Source organism: Lynx rufus, unplaced genomic scaffold, assembly GCF_022079265.1.
Source record: "Lynx rufus isolate CCGP_SWC_20201006 ecotype Redwood Valley unplaced genomic scaffold, mLynRuf1.p SCAF_1, whole genome shotgun sequence".
Lineage (NCBI taxonomy): Eukaryota > Metazoa > Chordata > Mammalia > Carnivora > Felidae > Lynx > Lynx rufus.
Window position 1 is genome coordinate 112,046,551 of NW_025814823.1, and position 19,030 is coordinate 112,065,580.

The 19,030-nt window shown below is 52.4% G+C and overlaps 1 protein-coding gene across 4 annotated transcripts in view; it reads right to left on the reverse strand.

Moving 5' to 3' along the window:
- LOC124515853 (core histone macro-H2A.1) overlaps positions 1-17,939 on the reverse strand; it is a 79,319-nt gene extending 61,380 nt beyond the window's left edge. Inside the window, exons 1-2 of one of the 4 annotated variants that reach the window (XM_047084905.1) lie at positions 17,817-17,939; positions 7,182-7,386 (exon numbers count right to left, since the gene is read on the reverse strand). In XM_047084905.1, the coding sequence (XP_046940861.1) occupies positions 7,182-7,353 (172 nt within the window). In that variant the 5' untranslated portion in view covers positions 7,354-7,386; positions 17,817-17,939. The remainder of the gene's footprint in view (positions 1-7,181; positions 7,387-17,816) is intronic. The other 3 variants (XM_047084910.1, XM_047084894.1, XM_047084903.1) reach the window with 3 other exon arrangements.
- Between the last annotated feature and the right edge of the window lie 1,091 nt (positions 17,940-19,030).

Consider the following 19,030-nt stretch of genomic DNA (forward strand, 5'->3'; position numbering starts at 1 on the left):
CCGTGAGATCATGACCTGAGCCGAAGTCAGACGCTTAACCCGACTGAGCCACCCAGGCGCCCCTGGTGCTGGGTTTTTAAATGGACCACAATTTAGGGACCCATACCAGCAGGCTGCTCCCATAGCCACCTTGGGAGAGTCTATACCTATCACAAGGTGTCAGCATTCAGTCTTGAGAGCTGGCTGCCAGGGCTTGACATCTTTCTCAGAGAAACCCTCTGAGAGTGCACTGAATTTCTGCAAACAAGCTTAAGTACTAGGAGGGAAGTTGGTAGAGTAAGGTTTGTGCTCAGGCCATGTGACAGGATTTCTGCCCCCCACCCCCCAAAAAAGGAAAAGATGTCATCGCACATCTTTTTGGATTTGATGAACAGGAACCAGGCCTGTTCTTTGCTCAAGGGTTGGATAAAATGGCTCCAAAGGCACTTCCCTTCCAGGAAGTAAGTTCCTTGGGCAGAGACTTTTGTCTTGGACCTCAGTGTCTGGCACAGAGCCTGGGATATGATAGGCCATCTCCGAGTCAATATCTGAGCAACTCAGCTTAGCAAAGTAAGTGCTAAGGGCTTCCCAAGATACCACCTCACCTAGCAAATGTTCAGGCACCTTCTATGGGTTGGGCCCTGTATGGAAGAGGAAGACCCAAGGTCTCCTTATGTATCAGCCAAGTTTCCTGCCTCAATGCCACAACAAACCAAAGCTGGTTCTTCATGACAGCTTTCGATTTTGTTTCCTCACTGAGCCTTCCCTATAGTGCCATCTGTCATGGGCTAAAGCCACACCAGTGTTCCCTACACTGTACTGTGCAAGGTGTTTAAAGGTGTTCCTTAAAGACTTCTGTGATAAAAGTTTGGGAACCACTACGTAGCACAGCTCCTTCCCATGGGGATTCACAGTGACATCAACATGTTAAAGGCTCTAAAGAGTCTTGCCATAAAGAAAGCTATTTCTTGCTGGTTTCCAAACTAAAACAAATTCCTTTACTGAGAAAATTGTCGAGGTTATTCAAAAATCCACCTCAAAAGAGGGGATGTGAATCTAGCCATCTTCTGACCTCAGTCATAGGGCCGTGTTTTTTTGGTGGAATACCTCTCAAATTTCACCAGATACGTAGGTTCTGCTGAGCACTGTTTGAGCAATGCTGACCCACAGGACCTTGACCCATGACTCAAGACCATCAAATCATAAGGGTGCTTGCTCTTTGCTCTACCACACACTGTTCATTTCCCACCACCCTCCACCCCCAACTGTGGGACTCAAGCATCTTTAACTTATCCCCCCCACCCTGTTTGCCCTATTCCCTTATTGGTCTCTGGGCTTGGGGATCCCCATCATCAATGGAAAGGTCACTGGGACAAAAGCCACGCCATATAGTTCTCATTTCACATCTCCTATACCTTCCAGTAGTGCTATGCTGGGCACAGAGGAGAGATTCCAGAAGCTTCTGAACTGATTAAAGTCAGGTTCCCTTTTCCCTTACATATCATTTAACGGAGAAGTACCACAGTACCATGGGGGCAAAGACAATGAATGGACTGGGGCTGCCCTGACTGCCTCAGTTTCCATGCAGTAACACTTACTTCCATCTACCATGTATTGAGAGGTTACTAAGAAAGCTGGCTAATACAGAGAAAGACAGATACCATATGGTTTCACTCTTATGTGGATCCTGAGAAACTTAACAGGAACCCATGGGGGAGGGGAAGGAAAAAAAAAAAAAGAGGTTAGAGTGGGAGAGAGCCAAAGCCTAAGAGACTGTTAAAAACTGAGAACAAACTGAGGGTTGATGGGGGGTGGGAGGGAGGGGAGGGTGGGTGATGGGTATTGAGGAGGGCACCTTTTGGGATGAGCACTGGGTGTTGTATGGAAACCAATTTGTCAATAAATTTCATATATATATATATATATGAATTCATATATATATATATATAAATTTCAAATATATATATAAAAAAAGAAAGCTGGCTAAACACTTTAGATGCAGTGTCAATCCTCACAGAGCCCCAAGAGCAATACAGGCTGCTATACTCCCCTGGTGGAGAATGGAGGGAGGCCCAGATAGTCCTCCACACTGAGAAGACAAGTGGACAGTGTCACACTGCTTGGGAAGAACTCCAGAAAGAGTCCGGCAGGGAAGCTGGATCTGGGGAAGGAGCTATCTGGTTGCCACGACCAAGCTGGTTCCAAGTGTTGCCTTTTTCCTTTTAAGTGCAGCAGATGATTGGGCTCTGGACCCAAGAGGACAAAGAGAGGCCTGCTTCACTTTTCAGAGCAAGATGCAAAGCTACAACCTCCTCCCACATCTACCCCAGCTGGGAGCAGACTGTACGAAGGAGAACCTATGTGGTCCCTCACCACTGAAAACACGCTCTGCATGGCGGGGGCGGGAAGGTGGTGGTGGGGTGTCACCGGGCTCTGATGGTCCCCTGTCTGAAGGGCTGCTGGTGGTTCAGACACTTTTTTTTTTTAAACATGTATTCATTTTTGGGAGAGAGAGAGAGAGAGAGAGTATAAGCAGAGGAGGGGCAGAGACAGAGGGAGACAGAGAACCTGAAGCAGGCTCCAGGCCCTGAGCTGTCAGCACAAAGCATAACGCAGGGTTCAAATTCACGGGCTGCAAGATCATGACTTGGCTCAACCCAAGGCACCCTGGTTCAGGCTCTTAACGGTGGTCTGGCCTCAGCTCTGGCATGCTCAGCTCCTGGCTAACTAAGAAATCTTCCAAGAAGATTTCCATGCATGTGCCAGACGCTCAGTCAGAAGTGGCCTCCAACATCAGACAGAAGAATTCGGTAACAGGACATGTTGGTGGTGAGGCCAGTACAGGCTTCAGGAGGAGGAGTCAAGTGCCACTTGAAACAGAGCAGGGAGAGTAGGGCCTGAAGCTGCCAGGGCATCCTGCGGGCATCTGGTGAGGCCCGGTGGCTTCTGGCGAGTTGCAGGATAACACGCATGAGCGGGCGGTGACAGCCCCCATCACCAGCCCTAAGAAAAGTCACCTCAGCAGCCAGAGCAGGAGTACCAGGGACTTCCTTCTCTCTCAAATGCTAACGTGAGATTTGGGCACTTACACCGTGAGGACGTGGGAAGAGCACTTCCCCTGCATCCTCTCACTGCAGCTTCTAGAACTCTGGGAGACACTCCCCACAACCCCATTGTACAGATAACCAAACCACAGCTCAGAAATGTGAGCGACTTGTCTGAGGCCACAGTAATGAAAGGGCGGCTCTGGCACCTGGGTCCACATCTTATCCATCCAGCTCCACTGCCTCTTCCTGATGTCTACTGAACACTGTGGCGTCCCACATGGTCCCCAGGGCCGGCCACCAAGGAGACGTCAGCTCCCTGCTCCACAGCCACCTAGTCCCACCAGGGCCCTGTAGCTCAGCAGTCCTCTTAGCAAGCCCTCTCAGACCCCTCATCTCTCCACTGAGGCCTGCTGAAGGCAGGAGGCCTAGCCCAGCCATGTGCAAGGGTACCATGGGGCACTCCGCCATCACCGTGCCTGCAACTGTGTGTACCACCTGTAAGAGTCTGGGTCGTGCAGAGAACGTAATCCTTCCACAAGCCTCTTCAGGTGACGACTGGACAGGCAGGGAAGCTTTGGTTACCGGGTTAACAAGCATCCTCTGGCCTGACACCTACCAGCAGCACATACAGTTCTGCAGCATCACCGCCTTTTGCTTGCCTGGGCCGGACTCGGACAGGCAGCTCTGAGGGGTGAGGAAAGGTCTTGCTCTGGATTCAATCCCTGGGCCAGATGCAGGTTCGGTGAGGACCTGCTGAGTGAGTGGTGCTCGCTTCACATGCCTGGTGTTAGAGCATGATGTCTGCGCCACATCCTTGTCTAGGCCCTGAGCTGTTCGACGGCTGCTGCTCGGGCTTCTCGCTCTTTCCCTGTCTTCCCCAAGCTCTGGGATGAGCCTGGCACCCGGCAGGCACACGGAGTACAGTTGAGTGAGTGGCACTGCGCCTCTCCCAGCTCTCACAGGGCCAGCTGGCCGTACAGCTTTCTCCAGGTCTCAGCTGAGATCTCCTCAGAGAAGCCTTCCGAGCCAGTTCATCTCCAGGCCCCCAGTTAGCCCGGCCCCGCTATGGCCTATTTACGCTCTCTGTGGCATCTATCACAGGCAGTAACCATCCGGTGTGGTTGGTTCTTTCTCCAGACTAGACCATGAGCCCCACAGAACAGGCCCCAGTCATTCCTGTGTTCTCATACAGGGCCTAGCATGGTGACTGATACACAGCAGGTGCTCAGTAAGTGTGTGGAACAAACCAGAAAGTGTCTTCGGGGAAATAAAATCAAAGAGCAGGACAGAAAGCGGGCTTGTCCCACCTTCCCTTCTCATTCATGGATCAAAACCAAAGCTGTGACTGGGCAGATGCTCAGAACTTCCAAATACCCACATGCTCCCACATCCCAGCCCAGGGAGCTTAGGGCTGGTCAGTCAGTGTGGGAATGCAGCACTGTTCTGAGGGGCAGAACGGAGCAGTGTTTTCACTGGATAGGGCCCCAGAGCTCAGCTACTCTCCCATCAGGGAACAGGACTCAAGTAACCACAAAAGTGACTGATGGCTCAGGATGTCTCCCGAGGTGTCTGTCACGTAGGCCAGGCACTGTGCTGAGGGCAGGCATAAGGCAATGGTCAAGCCAATGACTCAGCAGTATGTGAGGGCAGCAAAAAGTGGCTCAGATTCAGCTAACTGTAGCTCTCCTGGGAGGACTTGGTAAAACTTAAAAATATGTATGATGTTTAATACACAGGGGTTAACAAGGCTGCTGCCTGAGTAAAGATCTGCCTTGAGCTACTTTCTAGCCCTAGTGATGGGCTGTCCTGACCATTCCCACACCCCTGTGACCACTCCCACACACCTACCAGAGCGGGGGTGGGAAAGGCATAATGCTGTGGGTGCAAACAGAGTCAGGGTCTCTGGCCCCATGAGAATGGACCCACTGGCCTCAAACTCATGAGCACTGTGCTCAGTTCCAGAGCCAGCCAGGCAACCAAAGACGACTAGATTTTCTGCGTGGCACACATAGTAACTGCCTCAGATATGCCGGAGCAATGGTCTCCCCCCCAGCAAACTAAATGGTAGAAGCTTGACGGAAGACACGAAACTGATGTTGTACTTGACCTACCGGTAGTGTCTGTGGACATCCCCGTGACAGGGACATCATGGCATTCGGGCACCAGGAACCGTGGCCTAGCTGGGTATGCCCAGCACATGAGCTTTCCTGTTGTGCTCAAACAAAGACCTGCGGCTGTCACAGTAGCCTGGAGCTGGTGGAACATGGGCTGTTATCAACATTTTGAGTTGTAAGGGAACTGGGGTCCACACAGGTTAAGTGAATCACTCTAGGTCACAGAGCATATACAACCACCAAGCCAGAATTAGAAATGTCCTCTGCTTCCTGTCTAGTAACTTCGCCCCTGACTGCCAACGTTATACATGGTTTTCCTGCCTGCGTCACGAGCTCCGGTCCTCTGTTTCCTCATCTACAGAAGAGAAGAGTCACGACTAGCGCATGCTGCCAGGCATGCCACCTAAAAGAGTCTCTGAGGAGCCAAGGGTTAAATGTCCCAGAAGTACAGATGCCTCCCAACTGTAACACACCCATGTCTTTTCCTGCCTAGATGCTCTCAAAAGAACAAAGACACCATATCCCTCAGGACCATGTTCTTTATGGAAGAACCCTCACTCTTGCCTTAATGAGAGACCAGGGAGAGCAAGAGGTAACCCAGCTCTTCTGCTTCCTCTTACCACTTTGGAAGAGGAAACCTTGTCTTGCTGAGTCTCCTCGTCTGGCTGGAGGAGGGCTGGCTGCAAGAATCAAGGGTGCCCCTCCTGCCAGCTACCCTGACTGTGTATGGAACAGTAAGTGGTAAAAGCATTACAACAGGCCAGCAGGATCTGCGTCCCGTCCCAACTCCTCACTGGCTATATGCGACCCTATGCAAGTTCTCTTATGCTTTAAGGCGGGTTTTGTCATCACTAAAAATGGGGGTGACATCCCTGCCCAGCCGGCTTCCCACAATGGCCATGGAGCCACTAGTAAGACCAGTAAGATTACTTCTGGGAAAAGGACCACCCCTTCTCTCCCGCCCCCTGCCGCCAGAGAGAGAGAGCTGATTCCAAGACCGGTGCTGGGAAAATTCAGGGTGAGTCTAGAACATCGCATTGTGTGAAAAGGCAAGAAGATGTGTAAGAATGGAAGAGGCCGCTGCAAAGCACAGCAGAACCAGCTTGAAGGTCAAATGTGGGACAAGGTGAGCACCATATAGAGCAATGAAAGGATAGTGTATTACCCACTAAACCAACGAAGTCCATGAAGCAACACTGAGAGTATAAGAAATAGGAAGGGCAGAAGGAAAGTAAGTTCTTTACTGAAGAGTGCCAACTGATAAATGTAACAGAAATGACAGAAATAGAAAAATCACTCTTTTATAACCACTACAGTTATAACGGATTCAGGAAAGATCATCAAGTGATGCCAAAGCCATCGGGTGAAGACTGTGACTCGGGAGGTACAGAAGTCCATTAGACACCACCTTAACCAAATGACCAAACGGAATCACCAATGGCAGGACGAATCCACATCAGGCGCCTCCCGGCGTGATACCAGGCAAGGCCTCAATGCCACTTAGGCAATCCCCCTACCAAAATGTTTAACTCGAATCCAAGCCTGAGACCAGCCCAGGCTGAAGGACATTCTGCAACACAGCTGGCCTGCACTCTTCAAAAATGTCCGTATCATGAAAACTGGGGAACAGTTTCAGCTTCAATAGGACGAAAGAAACCCAACAATCAAAGGAAATGTGTGATCTTGAAATGGATCCTGGGTCAGGAAAGACAACCAGACAAAATTATAGAGGACGTTTTGGGGACAATTAAGGAAATTTCCACATGGACTGTGTAACAGCCAAAAATCAAGGTACAAACGTGTGCACACATGCATGTTCACGTACACACACAAGGTGGGGGGGGGGAGAAAAGGGAAAGGGGCCAAAATGTTAACAACCGGGACACCTAGGTGAAAATGTTCATTGTACTACTCTTACGAGTCTTCCGGGGGTTTGAAAAGTTCCAAAATAAAAGGAAGCAGACAGGTCCTGGGCAAGTGTCGGAAAAGCCACTCTGTGAGCACAGCGGAGCCCTTCCTCGGTGGACCCGGGCACACTCACCTGTCAGATACTCCAGGACGGCAGCCATGTACACGGGTGCCCCCACTCCAATCCTGTACTTGGGGTGGCCTTTCTTGATGTACCGCAGCATCCGCCCCACGGGGAAGATGACTCCCGCCTTGGCGGACCGGGAGGTCTTGGTAGATTTCTTCTTCCCACCCCGGCTCGACATGGCGGCGGCCCTGGAGGTGAGTCAGTAAACACACTGTGGAGGCAAGAGGCACAGCTGTCAGGATCATGGGGGCAGTGCACCCCTCTTCCCCACACTCTCCGGCCCCTACAAGAAAGGCCACTCCTCACGGCCACTGAGTCTTCCGGGCCCAGTTCGTGCACTTGGTTGGCGCACTCTGGCCCCTAAGAAGAGACTGGCTACGCTTTTCACATTTTATACCACGACATCAATTTTATCGGCCACTTACATTTAAACGTTACTCTGACAATGAGTGCTCTTAGGTGCCCTGCCTTTATGCCACGTGGTATAAAAGAAAATGGGATTTCTTGGCTACGTCCAATATGCTTGTTTAATAATTGCATTTTCATACACTTGAGACTGGGGCTGATAAATTTGCTGAAGTCTTCATGGAAAAAAAGCAAACGATGTCACCTTCCCCTGGAATAAAGACGTAAAGCCTGACACCTAGGTCGCCTGATGGAAGCAGCATCTCTACCTCGTGACCCTTTCCCCGTGAGGGGCAATGGCAGCTCACAGGAGTTCAGCAGATAGTCAGACTGCAATCACAGGCCCTCAGAACATGCCCAGTCCACTAGCTGGGCCTGTCCTTAGAGAAGAGGGAGAAGGGCTTTTCTTACCCTGATCCTCCTCCCAATCCACATCCAAAATGCCACGCAGTCCAGAGGATGCCCCCTTTTCAACACCTCACGGAGGGTCCTCTCCTCTCCACCCCAACTGTGACTGGATCCAGGTCATCTCTAACCAAATGATCGCAAATATGTCCTGAAGAGATCTCCCCACTACTCGCCCTACTCTCCAATCCACTGGCCCTCTGAGGGTGGTGCATACGAATCCGAGTACTCGACGGCCCCGGTGTTAAAGCTTTCTCTGGCTGCCACAGTTTCTAAGGTCAAATCAAGATCCTGGGCCTGTCATGCGATGCCCTAGAAACCTAGGCCTGGCACATCCATCCAGCTTCACCCCATACCTCCTGGGGTCCAAACTCGGACATGGGGCGGGGGGGGGGGTCACACACAGTTCCCTTCAAGTGCCCTCCCCTGCAGTGGCTGTGCCCTTTCGCCAAGACCTCCTCTATTCCTCACACTTGCTTCCTGCTCTCTGCCATCCCTACCCTGAGCGCTCGGGTACAGCTCCTCCATCCACTGGGCTCCCTTGCACTTCACACCACGGCAGTGATGTGCATACAGCCCCGGCTTTCAGAGAGCTGCCCCTGGCTGGGCCCCTAGCACAGTACCACTGAGGTCTGCATGTTTGCTAAGAGCACTCAAGGTCTCAGATGTTTGCTAAAAGCATTCCGGTCATTCATGCATCCACTTTAGGAATGATGCTGGAAAACGGAGATAGTAGTACACAAGGCAGATGAAGTCGCTGTCCTCCCAGAGTTGGTGGGGAAGAAGGGAAGAGAAAGAGGAAATAACCCTACAGTCATTTAAATGATCATCACAAAAGGCAGTGAGGGTGCTGGGAGAGGAGCTGTGAACAGGCCTCTCAGCCTGTTCTCCGGCACGAGGCAAGCATGTCTTAGAGGACATTTATGCTCAACCATTTAACCAAATGAGCAGGTGTCCCATCTACCGGTAAACTGAGATCAGGCTGGGTGCCTCCAGCTCCAACAGGCCAGGCCTCTATGCCAGTGGAGTTAGGAGTCCTTGTTACTCTGCTGCCCAACCCTGTATTTGGAACATGCTTGTGGTTCATACCTAACATTAGTGTGACCCCTAAGATACCTCAAGTCATGTGCCTGACAGCCATGGCCAAAACAACAGAGAGCAGAATTTGGGGGCCCTCTGACAGAATGAAGGTGGCTCAAGCCCCAGCTCTGAATAGATGTTTGGAGGGTTGAGGCAGGGGGAGGGGCACTAAAGACGACTATGATAATACCTTGTATTTCTCATCAAGGGGTACCAAGTGTTAATGGATCACTGAGTGCTAAAAATAGAGTCCCAGAAGGGTCTGCGCTTCTCTGAAACAATGAGATGGCTCCATTTCTTGCTGTGATGAGCTCCATCTTGAGACATTCCCTGCAAACAGGTGCACATGCTCACTCTGAGCAGGAAATGGTATATGTACACGTGTGCATGTGTGTGTTCGCAGGGAAAGTTGCCACTGGGTTTCCTAGCAGTCGTTTGCTTTACCACAAATGTGTTTCACAGACCAACCCAATGCCTCTGGACCCGGAGTTTTCAGATCTGAACATTTCCCCTCTTTCAGCAGGAGAGGCCTGCAGTCAGTGATGATGAATGCAGCTCAGTCCCATTGTTACTGGAGCACAGGCTTCAGCCCTATCTCCAGGCAGACCTGTCTGGGTAGGTTTGGGGCTGCCTCTGTGGGAATCAGTAACGTCCTGCCCCAGGGAAGAGCCACTAGCATTCAGAGACCTGATGGGCCCTAGACATGCTCATTCTTTAAAAGTGATGCTCCTGGTGCCTTCCTTCCACTCCAGCCAAGAGTCTTGACGTGGACATGGACAGGACGGTGACTCCCAGGTCTCTAGTCCAGTGCACACCTGGCTACAGAGCCCCAGAGCTCTGTTCTGACTGCCTGTGGCTAGGACCCACTTGACAATCCCATGGGCACCTTGAATCCCTTCCTGTTCCAAATCCTGTGGAATTTTCAGCTCCAGCAGTGACAACCTTGTGCATGAAGCCCCTAAGTGGGAGTCAACATGGGCCCATTCTCTCTGCCCACTTTCCAGCACCCAGCCATTAGCCAAGCTCTGTTGAACCCACCTCGTAACTGCCGAAGCCTCTTCCCTCCTCTTCAGCCTCCCTGCCTCTCGGTTCAGCTCTCTCTACTCCTCATCTACCCTCCCCAGCACTAGTCTCTCTCCATGGATGCCAGGGGATCTCTGCTCCCTTGCTGGTTCCTCACCACCCTGAGCCAGCCACAAACAGCATCCTTCAACTACTTCCGCAGCATCGCTTCCTGCCACCCCTTCCCCTGGGGGCGATGCTCCAGGCCACCACTGGTTTCCTGCCCTCGGATGCAGTGTCCAGAATGTCTTTACACAGGCTGTCTCTCCTGCCTGTGACACCCTCTGTCCTTGTGCCAATCTGCTGCACTGGCACTTGTGAGATCCCTGTCCTCGGACCCAGCCATGGACTGGAATCGCTCACTGCTTCACGTTCCCAGAGAACATATCCTGGCACGTATCTGTGTGCCTGCCTGCCCAGCTCAGCCGAACCGCAAGCTACTTGATGCCAGGCACTGTGGTCAGCTCATCCCTAAGTCCCAGGGTCCCAGGCAGGGCCTTAAACGTCATGGATCCTCAAGGGGTATTATGCTGAGAGGAAACCATCTTCACATCTAGTTTTCAGTCAGGCTCCTGATAAAGCAGCCCCATCTTCACCCCTCCCCTGGCGGCGGTCCTGCAGCTCCTGCTCCTCACCCTTCCCCGCGTTCTTCCTGCACTTTTTTTATTTTAGAGAGAGTATGTGCACATGCAAGTGAGCGGGGAAGAGGGGCAGAGGGAGAGAGAGAATCTTACGCAGGCTCCATGCTCAGCACGAAGCCCACATGGGGCTCACTCCCACGACCCTGGGATCGTGACCCGAGCTGAAATCAAGTCGAGTCGGATGCTCAACCGACTGAGCCACCCAGGTGCCCCTTTTTTATTCCCTGCACTTCTAACTAGGTCCCCAATGTGCAGCCACAGCTTGGAAAGACGTCTGAGTCAGCCATGCAGCTTCATGACATCCAGTCATGTGTACGGACTTTAAAAACATCTTGGAGAAAATCACCTTGTGGCTGGGCAGTCTCCAGATGAACCTGTGAATGTGCTGGCTCTATACTACTCTTCAGGGGTCTATGGAGATGTGGGCACCCACGTTGGAGACAGAGCGGCCGTGATCGAAGTGGCTGTTGAGCACTAGGCTGTGTAACTCAAATTCCAAAGTCAGACTGACCTCATTCAAGTTGTGGCTCTGCCACTTACCAACCATGCATCCTCGGGCACGTGATATGATGTTACCCTCTGAGCTTATTTTATCATCAGTCAAGCGGGGATGAAGGTAGAATCGACTTCAAACATTTGGTGGGAAAACTGAACAAAACATGCATATACGGGGCCTGCCAAGAACTCACTGAGTGGGTGCTCGGATAAGTCAATAAAAACAACAACAACGAACAAAGGCCGCCTCCTCGAAAACCAATGTTGGGTATTTGAACTGGCAAGGACAGCACCAGTTGCTGTAACAAACAAGCCCCCATAGCTTATTTCTCTCTCGTGCAAAGTCCAAAGTAGGTTTCCATGATTGGATGGTGCTTCTCCACATGATTCAGGGACCCAGACACCGCCTCCCATCCTTCAATGCACAGTTCCCAATGTCACCACAGAAGGAAAGAGGTCGTGGATGCTAACACATGGAGGCCTTCGGGGGCCACACCCAGAGGCGGAGCATACCACTACTGACCATGATTCATCGACTAGAACTTGGTCACATGGCCACACGTGATTGCAAAAGAGGTTGAGAAACGCCCTTTTGCTATTTGCTCAGAAAACAGCCAGTCTCTGTCCTATAACAAACCAACTTGAAAGCTGACCCTGAAGCCAGGGTGGGAGCAACCAGCCAAAGCCTGTTGGGCCCTGTTTGACCCATGCCCTGCATCCAGCCTCTTCTGCGAGATGGACAGTCCTACGTCACATAAAAAAGTGGCTTCTTGCACACTCGGCTTCTCTTCAAGGCATGGACATTGCTCAGGAAAGAAACAGCTGTACTATCTTGTCAGACTGACAAAGCGATGTCCTTCCTTCCCAGGCTAATCATCCAGGAGAGCCCCCCCTTCAATAAACCAGAAGTCCTCACCCCTAGGGAGGACCCCAAGTGCTTTGAAGACAGTGACACGGCCTCAGGCAACCTCACTACACATGAGCATAGCTGCTTTTTTGACTATTATCGGGCCAGGAAATGAAGACTCTGTGGTTGATCCCAAAGGGATCTCTGTGGTCTTTACCTCTGCAACTCCTCCAACTATAAATCAATCACAGTAGACATGACCCTTGCTTGCAGAAACCCAAGGCTTACCCAGAGACAAGCTAGGCTTGAGTGATAGGCAGGTCTCTGACCACCGGCTCCTCAACAACTGAGCTGTGACCGGGGCACCTGATCTGTCCTCTTGGCACGGGACTAGCGAGAGGCCTGGCTGTGAGGATCCCACGAGTAAGATGGACACAAGAATGACAAGCCCTCTACTACCACAAGGGCCACAGAGGAAAAAGGGTCAAAGGGCTGTCCTACCTACTACCACACTGTTGCACTCTTCCCCAACAGGGCACCGTAACAGGCTCCACACTGCCCTGTAAACCACTTTCGTCACTTTGGCACATACCACCCTCTCAGTCGATAGCACTCTCTCCAGCCCTGTGTCTGTTCCTGCTGTGGCGGTGCCTTGTGCCCGCCAGTCACAGTCTAGTTTGGGCCAGCCCTATGCCCAGACTCCAGCCTTGCACACAAGGCCCCACTGACCTCCCGCCCATCTCTCCCTATTTCCAGCAACAAGGGCTCCACCAGGCCGAACGGCTCCCGGAGTCCTTAGTGGACATTCCTGCGTGTGGCCCAGGCCCAGCTACAAATCCCTCGTGACATTCCTCACCCTGACACCATTCTTTAATATGTTCAATTGCTTTTCTCAATCTTATATAAAGTGCTCTGCAAATGCAGTTCCCAGCCCTTTCTTCCAACTGGATTGCTACTCAACATCCAATTTATATAAATATCCTGAAGCCAACCTCCCCAACCTTAGCAGCTGCTATACTGTATCATCACTGCCAATTTCCTTGTCTGTCTTGGTGGGACGTACCAGTCTGCTCCCCAGTGTACCTCCAGGAACCCACTGCCCTGCCTGGTACCTGGTAGGCCCTCAAATGCTGGCTGGATGGTGACTAATTAGTTGGATGCATTTACAGTTCTCTGGACAAAGATGAGGGCAGCATTTCCAAAGGCCACAGGACTCAGAAATGTGGCAAGTGGGACAGCAGTCAGGGACCTTCATTGAAACCATTCACGGACACATACCTGGCCGATCCCTGTGGGAGCTCAGACCTTTAAAGTTCAGGGAGCTTGTGGGGCCATCGTAGAGATTCCCAGGGAGGAAAGACCACAACGGCCCTGACAGCTGAGGTGGGAGCCCCACAGAGGCCTTCCCACTCCCTAATAATTCTGTGGCTCCAGCCACCTCTCCTCTTGCCAGGCAACTAGCTCAGTAAGAGACTGGAGGGAAATACTTCCCTTTCTCACACCTGTAAGTGACTGACCTCCACTAAGGCTACAGCACAGAAAACTCTTAACCAGGGCACTTAGAAAACCACCTGAACTGGAGATTGTGAGGTCCTCTGTTACCTAAGCAATGAATTTGTGCATATTGATACCGAATGAAATGTTGACCAGAATTGCTGCGGAGCTGGCAGTCACACGGCCCCCATCCCAAGCACCCGAGGACAGGGAACCTGAGCGATCAGCACTTACAGTTGCTGTCGCCGAGGGAGGACTGCACCATCCACTCCCTGCGGCTGGATGAATGCCCACGTGTCCACATGCATTTGTCAGCTTCCCGTCAAGTCCAATCATGACAGCAAACCTGAGACACTTAATTCTGAAGCACAGGACACTAATCCTGTTTACAGCATTCTCTTCCATTTACTCCTACCATACCAGATGATTAACGGTGTCACTGCTGTCAGGTCTCCAGAGGCAGGAGGATCTACTACACAAGTATCGCTCACAGAGCTGGGGTTCAGAAACAGCGTTCTGATTGGCCGAGAACAGAGACTTGTTCTGGTGCTCGAGCCAATCAGGGAAAACCTCTCTCTCCATTCATAAAACACTAGATCATAAAGGGAGCCGGAGGATCAAAGAACTTACAGTCCACCCTCAGTGAACCAAGGGATTACAAACAAGGAGAAAAGGACAAATTGAGATAATAAATAAATCCTAAATGGCACTTTTTGTTCCAGCACACGTGTCTTCCTCGTGTGTTAGGTTTTTAGTGGTGGGGAACAAACGGAAACCCGAACCAAGTGTTATTCAGGAAAGAGTTTACAAGAGGCTAGGGGAGTCAGCACGGCATTTCAATAGCAAAGCACTGTCTTCCTGCCTCACAAGGAAACTTTAATTCACGCTCCTCTCTCTTTTAAAAGTTGTGCCAAACATTAAGATAATAATTTCAACGGAAGGTTATCAAAGGAAAACTTTAAATGTGAGCTTCAATAGGGCAGGACCCTGGCTGGCTGGGCTTGCCATCCAGAAGCCATTCAGTATTTGTGGAATACATGAAGCATTCACAATAACAATAAAATACATCTGGCCATGATTCTTTCCTGCTCGGAACCTTCAACGGCTTCTTCTAGCTTCACCTGAGTTCCCTCCACCATCCAGCCATCCTGAGCCTCTGGCAGTTCCCCCACATGACCTCTATGCTCACTATTCTAAGACTTGACACATGGGGTTCCCCAGGCCTCAAACACTTGTCTCCATCTGCCCTCCGTTGCCCAGCCAACTCCTACTTGGTCTTTCTGTACAGTAAGGGCTTGCTTCCGCTTATGTCACCTTTCTGGGGGTTACTATGGGAGCTCCTGTGGCCTTCTGCACCAAACTCGCAATAGCCCCTTGCCTGTCTTCTCCTTGTGTCAGTTTCCCAAGGACAAGGACTGAGCACTTCTTGATCATGCTTTTGTCCCCAGTGCCTGACTCAGAGTTGATTCTCAGGAAATATTTATTGGAAGACTTTAAGACACCAGTCAAGAAAACAAGCTATACAGGGGCGCCTGGGTGGCTCAGTCGGTTAAGCGGCCAACTTCAGCCAGGTCACGATCTCGCGGTCCGTGAGTTCGAGCCCCGCGTCGGGCTCTGGGCTGATGGCTCAGAGCCTGGAGCCTGCTTCCGATTCTGTGTCTCCCTCTCTCTCTGCCCCTCCCCCATTCATGCTCTGTCTCTCTCTGTCCCCAAAATAAATAAACATTAAAAAAAAATTTAAAAAAAAAAAAAAGAAAACAAGCTATACAACTCTTTGGAACCCATCTGGGCTCCCTCGTAAGAGCTGGGGCGGGACCTAATGTACTTCTAAAACTGTAGAACGTGGGGAGGACTCACAGGATAGGTGCGGGGTTCCTCTCGTCCCTGCTCCTTCCCAGCATATGTGCCAAGAACGGGGCTCTGAAAAACCCAACACAAATCCAAAGGCACAATCAAACCAAAAACTAGAAGCTGCCGCAATTCTGATCAATACCACACATAGGCTCTTATTGGACTTCATCAGCTTGGACTTTGCACCTTTGTTTATTTAAATAAATCTCCTTTAAATGACTGGGGGCAGCATTAGCTCTGAAGGTATTGGAGGCAAATCCCAGAAAACATGTACTCCAAGCCTTCCTGTGGGAAAGGGATGAGGACTCTTGGAGTTCTGTTGTCACCAGGACCAGAGGAAATGGCAGAATGAGATGTACCACTCCCTGTGTCTGGGCCCTTTGGTATAGACCACGGTAGTGACTTAGGACAATGCATTAGACTGTCACATGTGATGTTCCAGACTACTCTTCATTCTAAAGGACCTACCTACCTCAAATAATTTTCACTTAAACCCTTCCCACCTCCCCAATGCCTTTAGGGATCAGCATTAACAATGGTGACAGGTTAAAACGAAATACAAGAATGAAGAGATTTCCCACCCTCCACCTAAAACTATAGGGGGCAAGAATTTAAAGACTGAGGGTTTTTGGTTTGTTTTGTTAAGAAAAAAAAAAAAGGTTTATGGGACACCTGGGTGGCTCAGTCAGTTGAGCATCCTACTTTGGCTCAGGTAATGATCTCACGGTTCATGAGTTCAAGCCCCACATCAGGCTCTGTGCTGGCAGCTTAGAGACTGGAGCCTGCTTCGGATTCTGTGTCTCCCTCTCTCTCTCCCCCTCCCCAACTCACACTCTCTCTCTCAAAAATAAATAAACATTTAAAAAAACTTTTAAAAAAGGAAAAAAATATAAGGTTTAAAAGCATATTTATCTTCACTGGAGAGCCTCTTGTGCAAGACAGAGATGCGGCTACCCAACTTCAGCTAGTTGTTGTACGATGGGTATTAATTCCAGTTGCAGGCAGGGAGTGGCCATTTCAGAGCCGGTAACCCCCCCTGAAGGCACTAAAGGCGCCCCTGCAATAGGCGGATTCCACCAAACTTACAACTAGAGTCTCCCATTCAAACCTAAAGCTGCTTGAAATTCCCCTAGTCTGTGGGGCAGGAAGCCTTGGAACAAAGCACCTTGCCCCCTCTTTAACGGTAAAACCTCAAACCACAAAGGTGGAAGAAAAAGAGAAGCTAGCAGGAGTGCCCCTCTTAATTGTCTATTTTTATATGCTGTTTATTGGGTCGTTAAAATCTTACAAGGATTTCACGGTAATTGTAATTGTTGAATTCCAGGTTTGTCTTAGCTGATTGTACGGACATTTCTCACTTTCAAACTCAGCAATATTTTTCCTAATATCTTGTCTAAAAGAACCTTCCAGTCTGCCGACCAGATCCTTGAGTGATCCGTGGTCCCTGCAGGAGTGGAGGCGGGGCGCGCCACCCCGCACACCTGTTGTCAGGTGACACCGCCTGCAGCATCCAGCGCACTCACCTCTCCACTCCACCCCACCCCCAGCGAGTCCCTTCCCTCCCGGCCTTCTCCACCGGGAAGCCTACAGCCTTCTGGAGTTACCTTTAAAAGGAAAGAAAGAAAGAAAAAAAGAAAGGAAGAAAACACAAAAACCTCCCAACCACAAAGCAAACAAAAGGCCGATCAGAAGATGAGCGAGGGCAGCGGGGGTTCCCGCGTCCCCTCTCCAGCCAGTCCCTGGACAACCCCCTCCCCGGCCCTGCCTGGCTCCAATCCCACAAGTATCCCCCAGCCGCCAACCCTCCCCTCCCCGCAGAGAGCGAGCCAGACGCCTGCACCACGGCCACCTGGCTCTCGGGCCCGACTTATTGTGCTGGGGCCGGCAACTCGCGGGCCCGCGGGGCCCTCACCAAGTACAACTCCGAGCACCGCAGCTCCCGGTCGCCCAGGCCCACGCTGGCCGGCCAGCGCCGCGGGGCCTCCCCGGGCCTCTAGCTTAGCCGCCCGCCCGCCCCGGGAAGGGTCGCCGGGGGAGGGGCCAGCACTGTCGCCTTCCCACAAAAGCGCCCAGGCGCGGGCAGGAGGACGCGGTTTGGAGAGAAGTTGGCTTCCGGGTTCGCTGTTTGAACAAAACCAAAGAGAATCCCGCGCGGCCGGGCGGGGAGGGCCTGGGAGGGCGCCGTGCGCGCGCGAGGCCCCGCGTGGGCCACACGCCGAGCGCGGCGACCCGAGCCCGGCCGAGCGCCGCCCGTGCGCGCCAGGCCCGGCCGCTCCCAGGCCCCCGCGGCCGGAAGCGCGCGGTGGCCAGACCCGGCGGCGGGGACCGGGCGCGGGGCGAGGGGGCCCGCGCGGCACTTACGGGGCGGCTCGGCGGCGGCGGCGGCGGCGGCAGCAGCTAGGTGTCCGGCCCGTGCCCTCTCGGCCGCTCGCGCCTTTTCTCTCCGCGCTCGTCGCTGGCCCGCCCGCCCGCCTCCTCGCTTCCCGCCCGCGCGCCGCGCGCTCGCCCCCTCCGCCCGGCTCCGCTGCCGAGTGAACTGGAACCAGTCGCCGCGGCCCCGGGATTCCCACAATGCACAGCGCGCCGCTCGTCACATCCCATGCCGTCCCCGCGCGTCCGGCCACCCCTCCCGCGCCACCCGGGCGCCCCGGCCTTGACCCCAGCCCCGCGGCTGCGCGCGCCGCGGCCTCCGCGCTCCGCCGCCGGGACGTCTGTCCGTCTGTCCGTCTGTCCGCGGGCCTCCCCGAGGCCCTGCCCGCGGGCACCCCGCCCCGAGGCTGGGCGCCCGACGCAGGGCGGGCCCCGCGAGCCGGGGAGCGCCCTGAGCTAAGTCCTCAGAAGGGGTCTGGTCCCTCGCAAAGGCGCTTCTCTGGCGCGCGTCGCAGCCCGTGGGTCTCGAACGACACTTCTTGAGTGCCTACTGTGTGCCTGGCATGGAGCACGGGACTGTAGCTGACTCAGCCCTAAAAGCCTTCTCGTTAAGCCAGGGAGGGGGAGGCACAATTGCTGTTACCAGCAAGCACTTTTCCCTCCACCACCAATGCAAACCTCCCGCGCACCTGAGAACGTTCGCCGTGTTTCCGTTCGAGCCCCCATCAAACTCTTTCCTGCCCCACGACCAGCCGCTGCACATCATGCTCACCTGGGGTTCTTTATAGTGACCCCCGGAAGTCTGGACCTGCTTTGTGCATGGGAGCGGTTAGCTACTTTGATTCAGCCAACGTTCACTATTGGACTCAAACTGAGATTTACAACATCAGAAGTGATTATCACACACACTTTTTTTCAAACTGCAGACAAGCAGAAAGAGAAGGAACCACTGCAAAGCCCATCTGTATATTCCTAAATTGGTTCCTTGCTCTAGAGCGTTAGTGCCCCATCCAGGTTGCCTAAATAGGGACCTTCTCTCTGCGTCCTTCCCTCTCCTGGCCAAACTGTGAAGGGGGAAGCCACCTCAGCACCCAGGTGTGGACCAAATTTAAATAACAATACACGCCCAGCAGAAGTTTCCTGTGCTCTTGCTGGAGGTGACGGGAAGAGATTATGGAATTAACCCAAAACCGCTCCTCCCAACT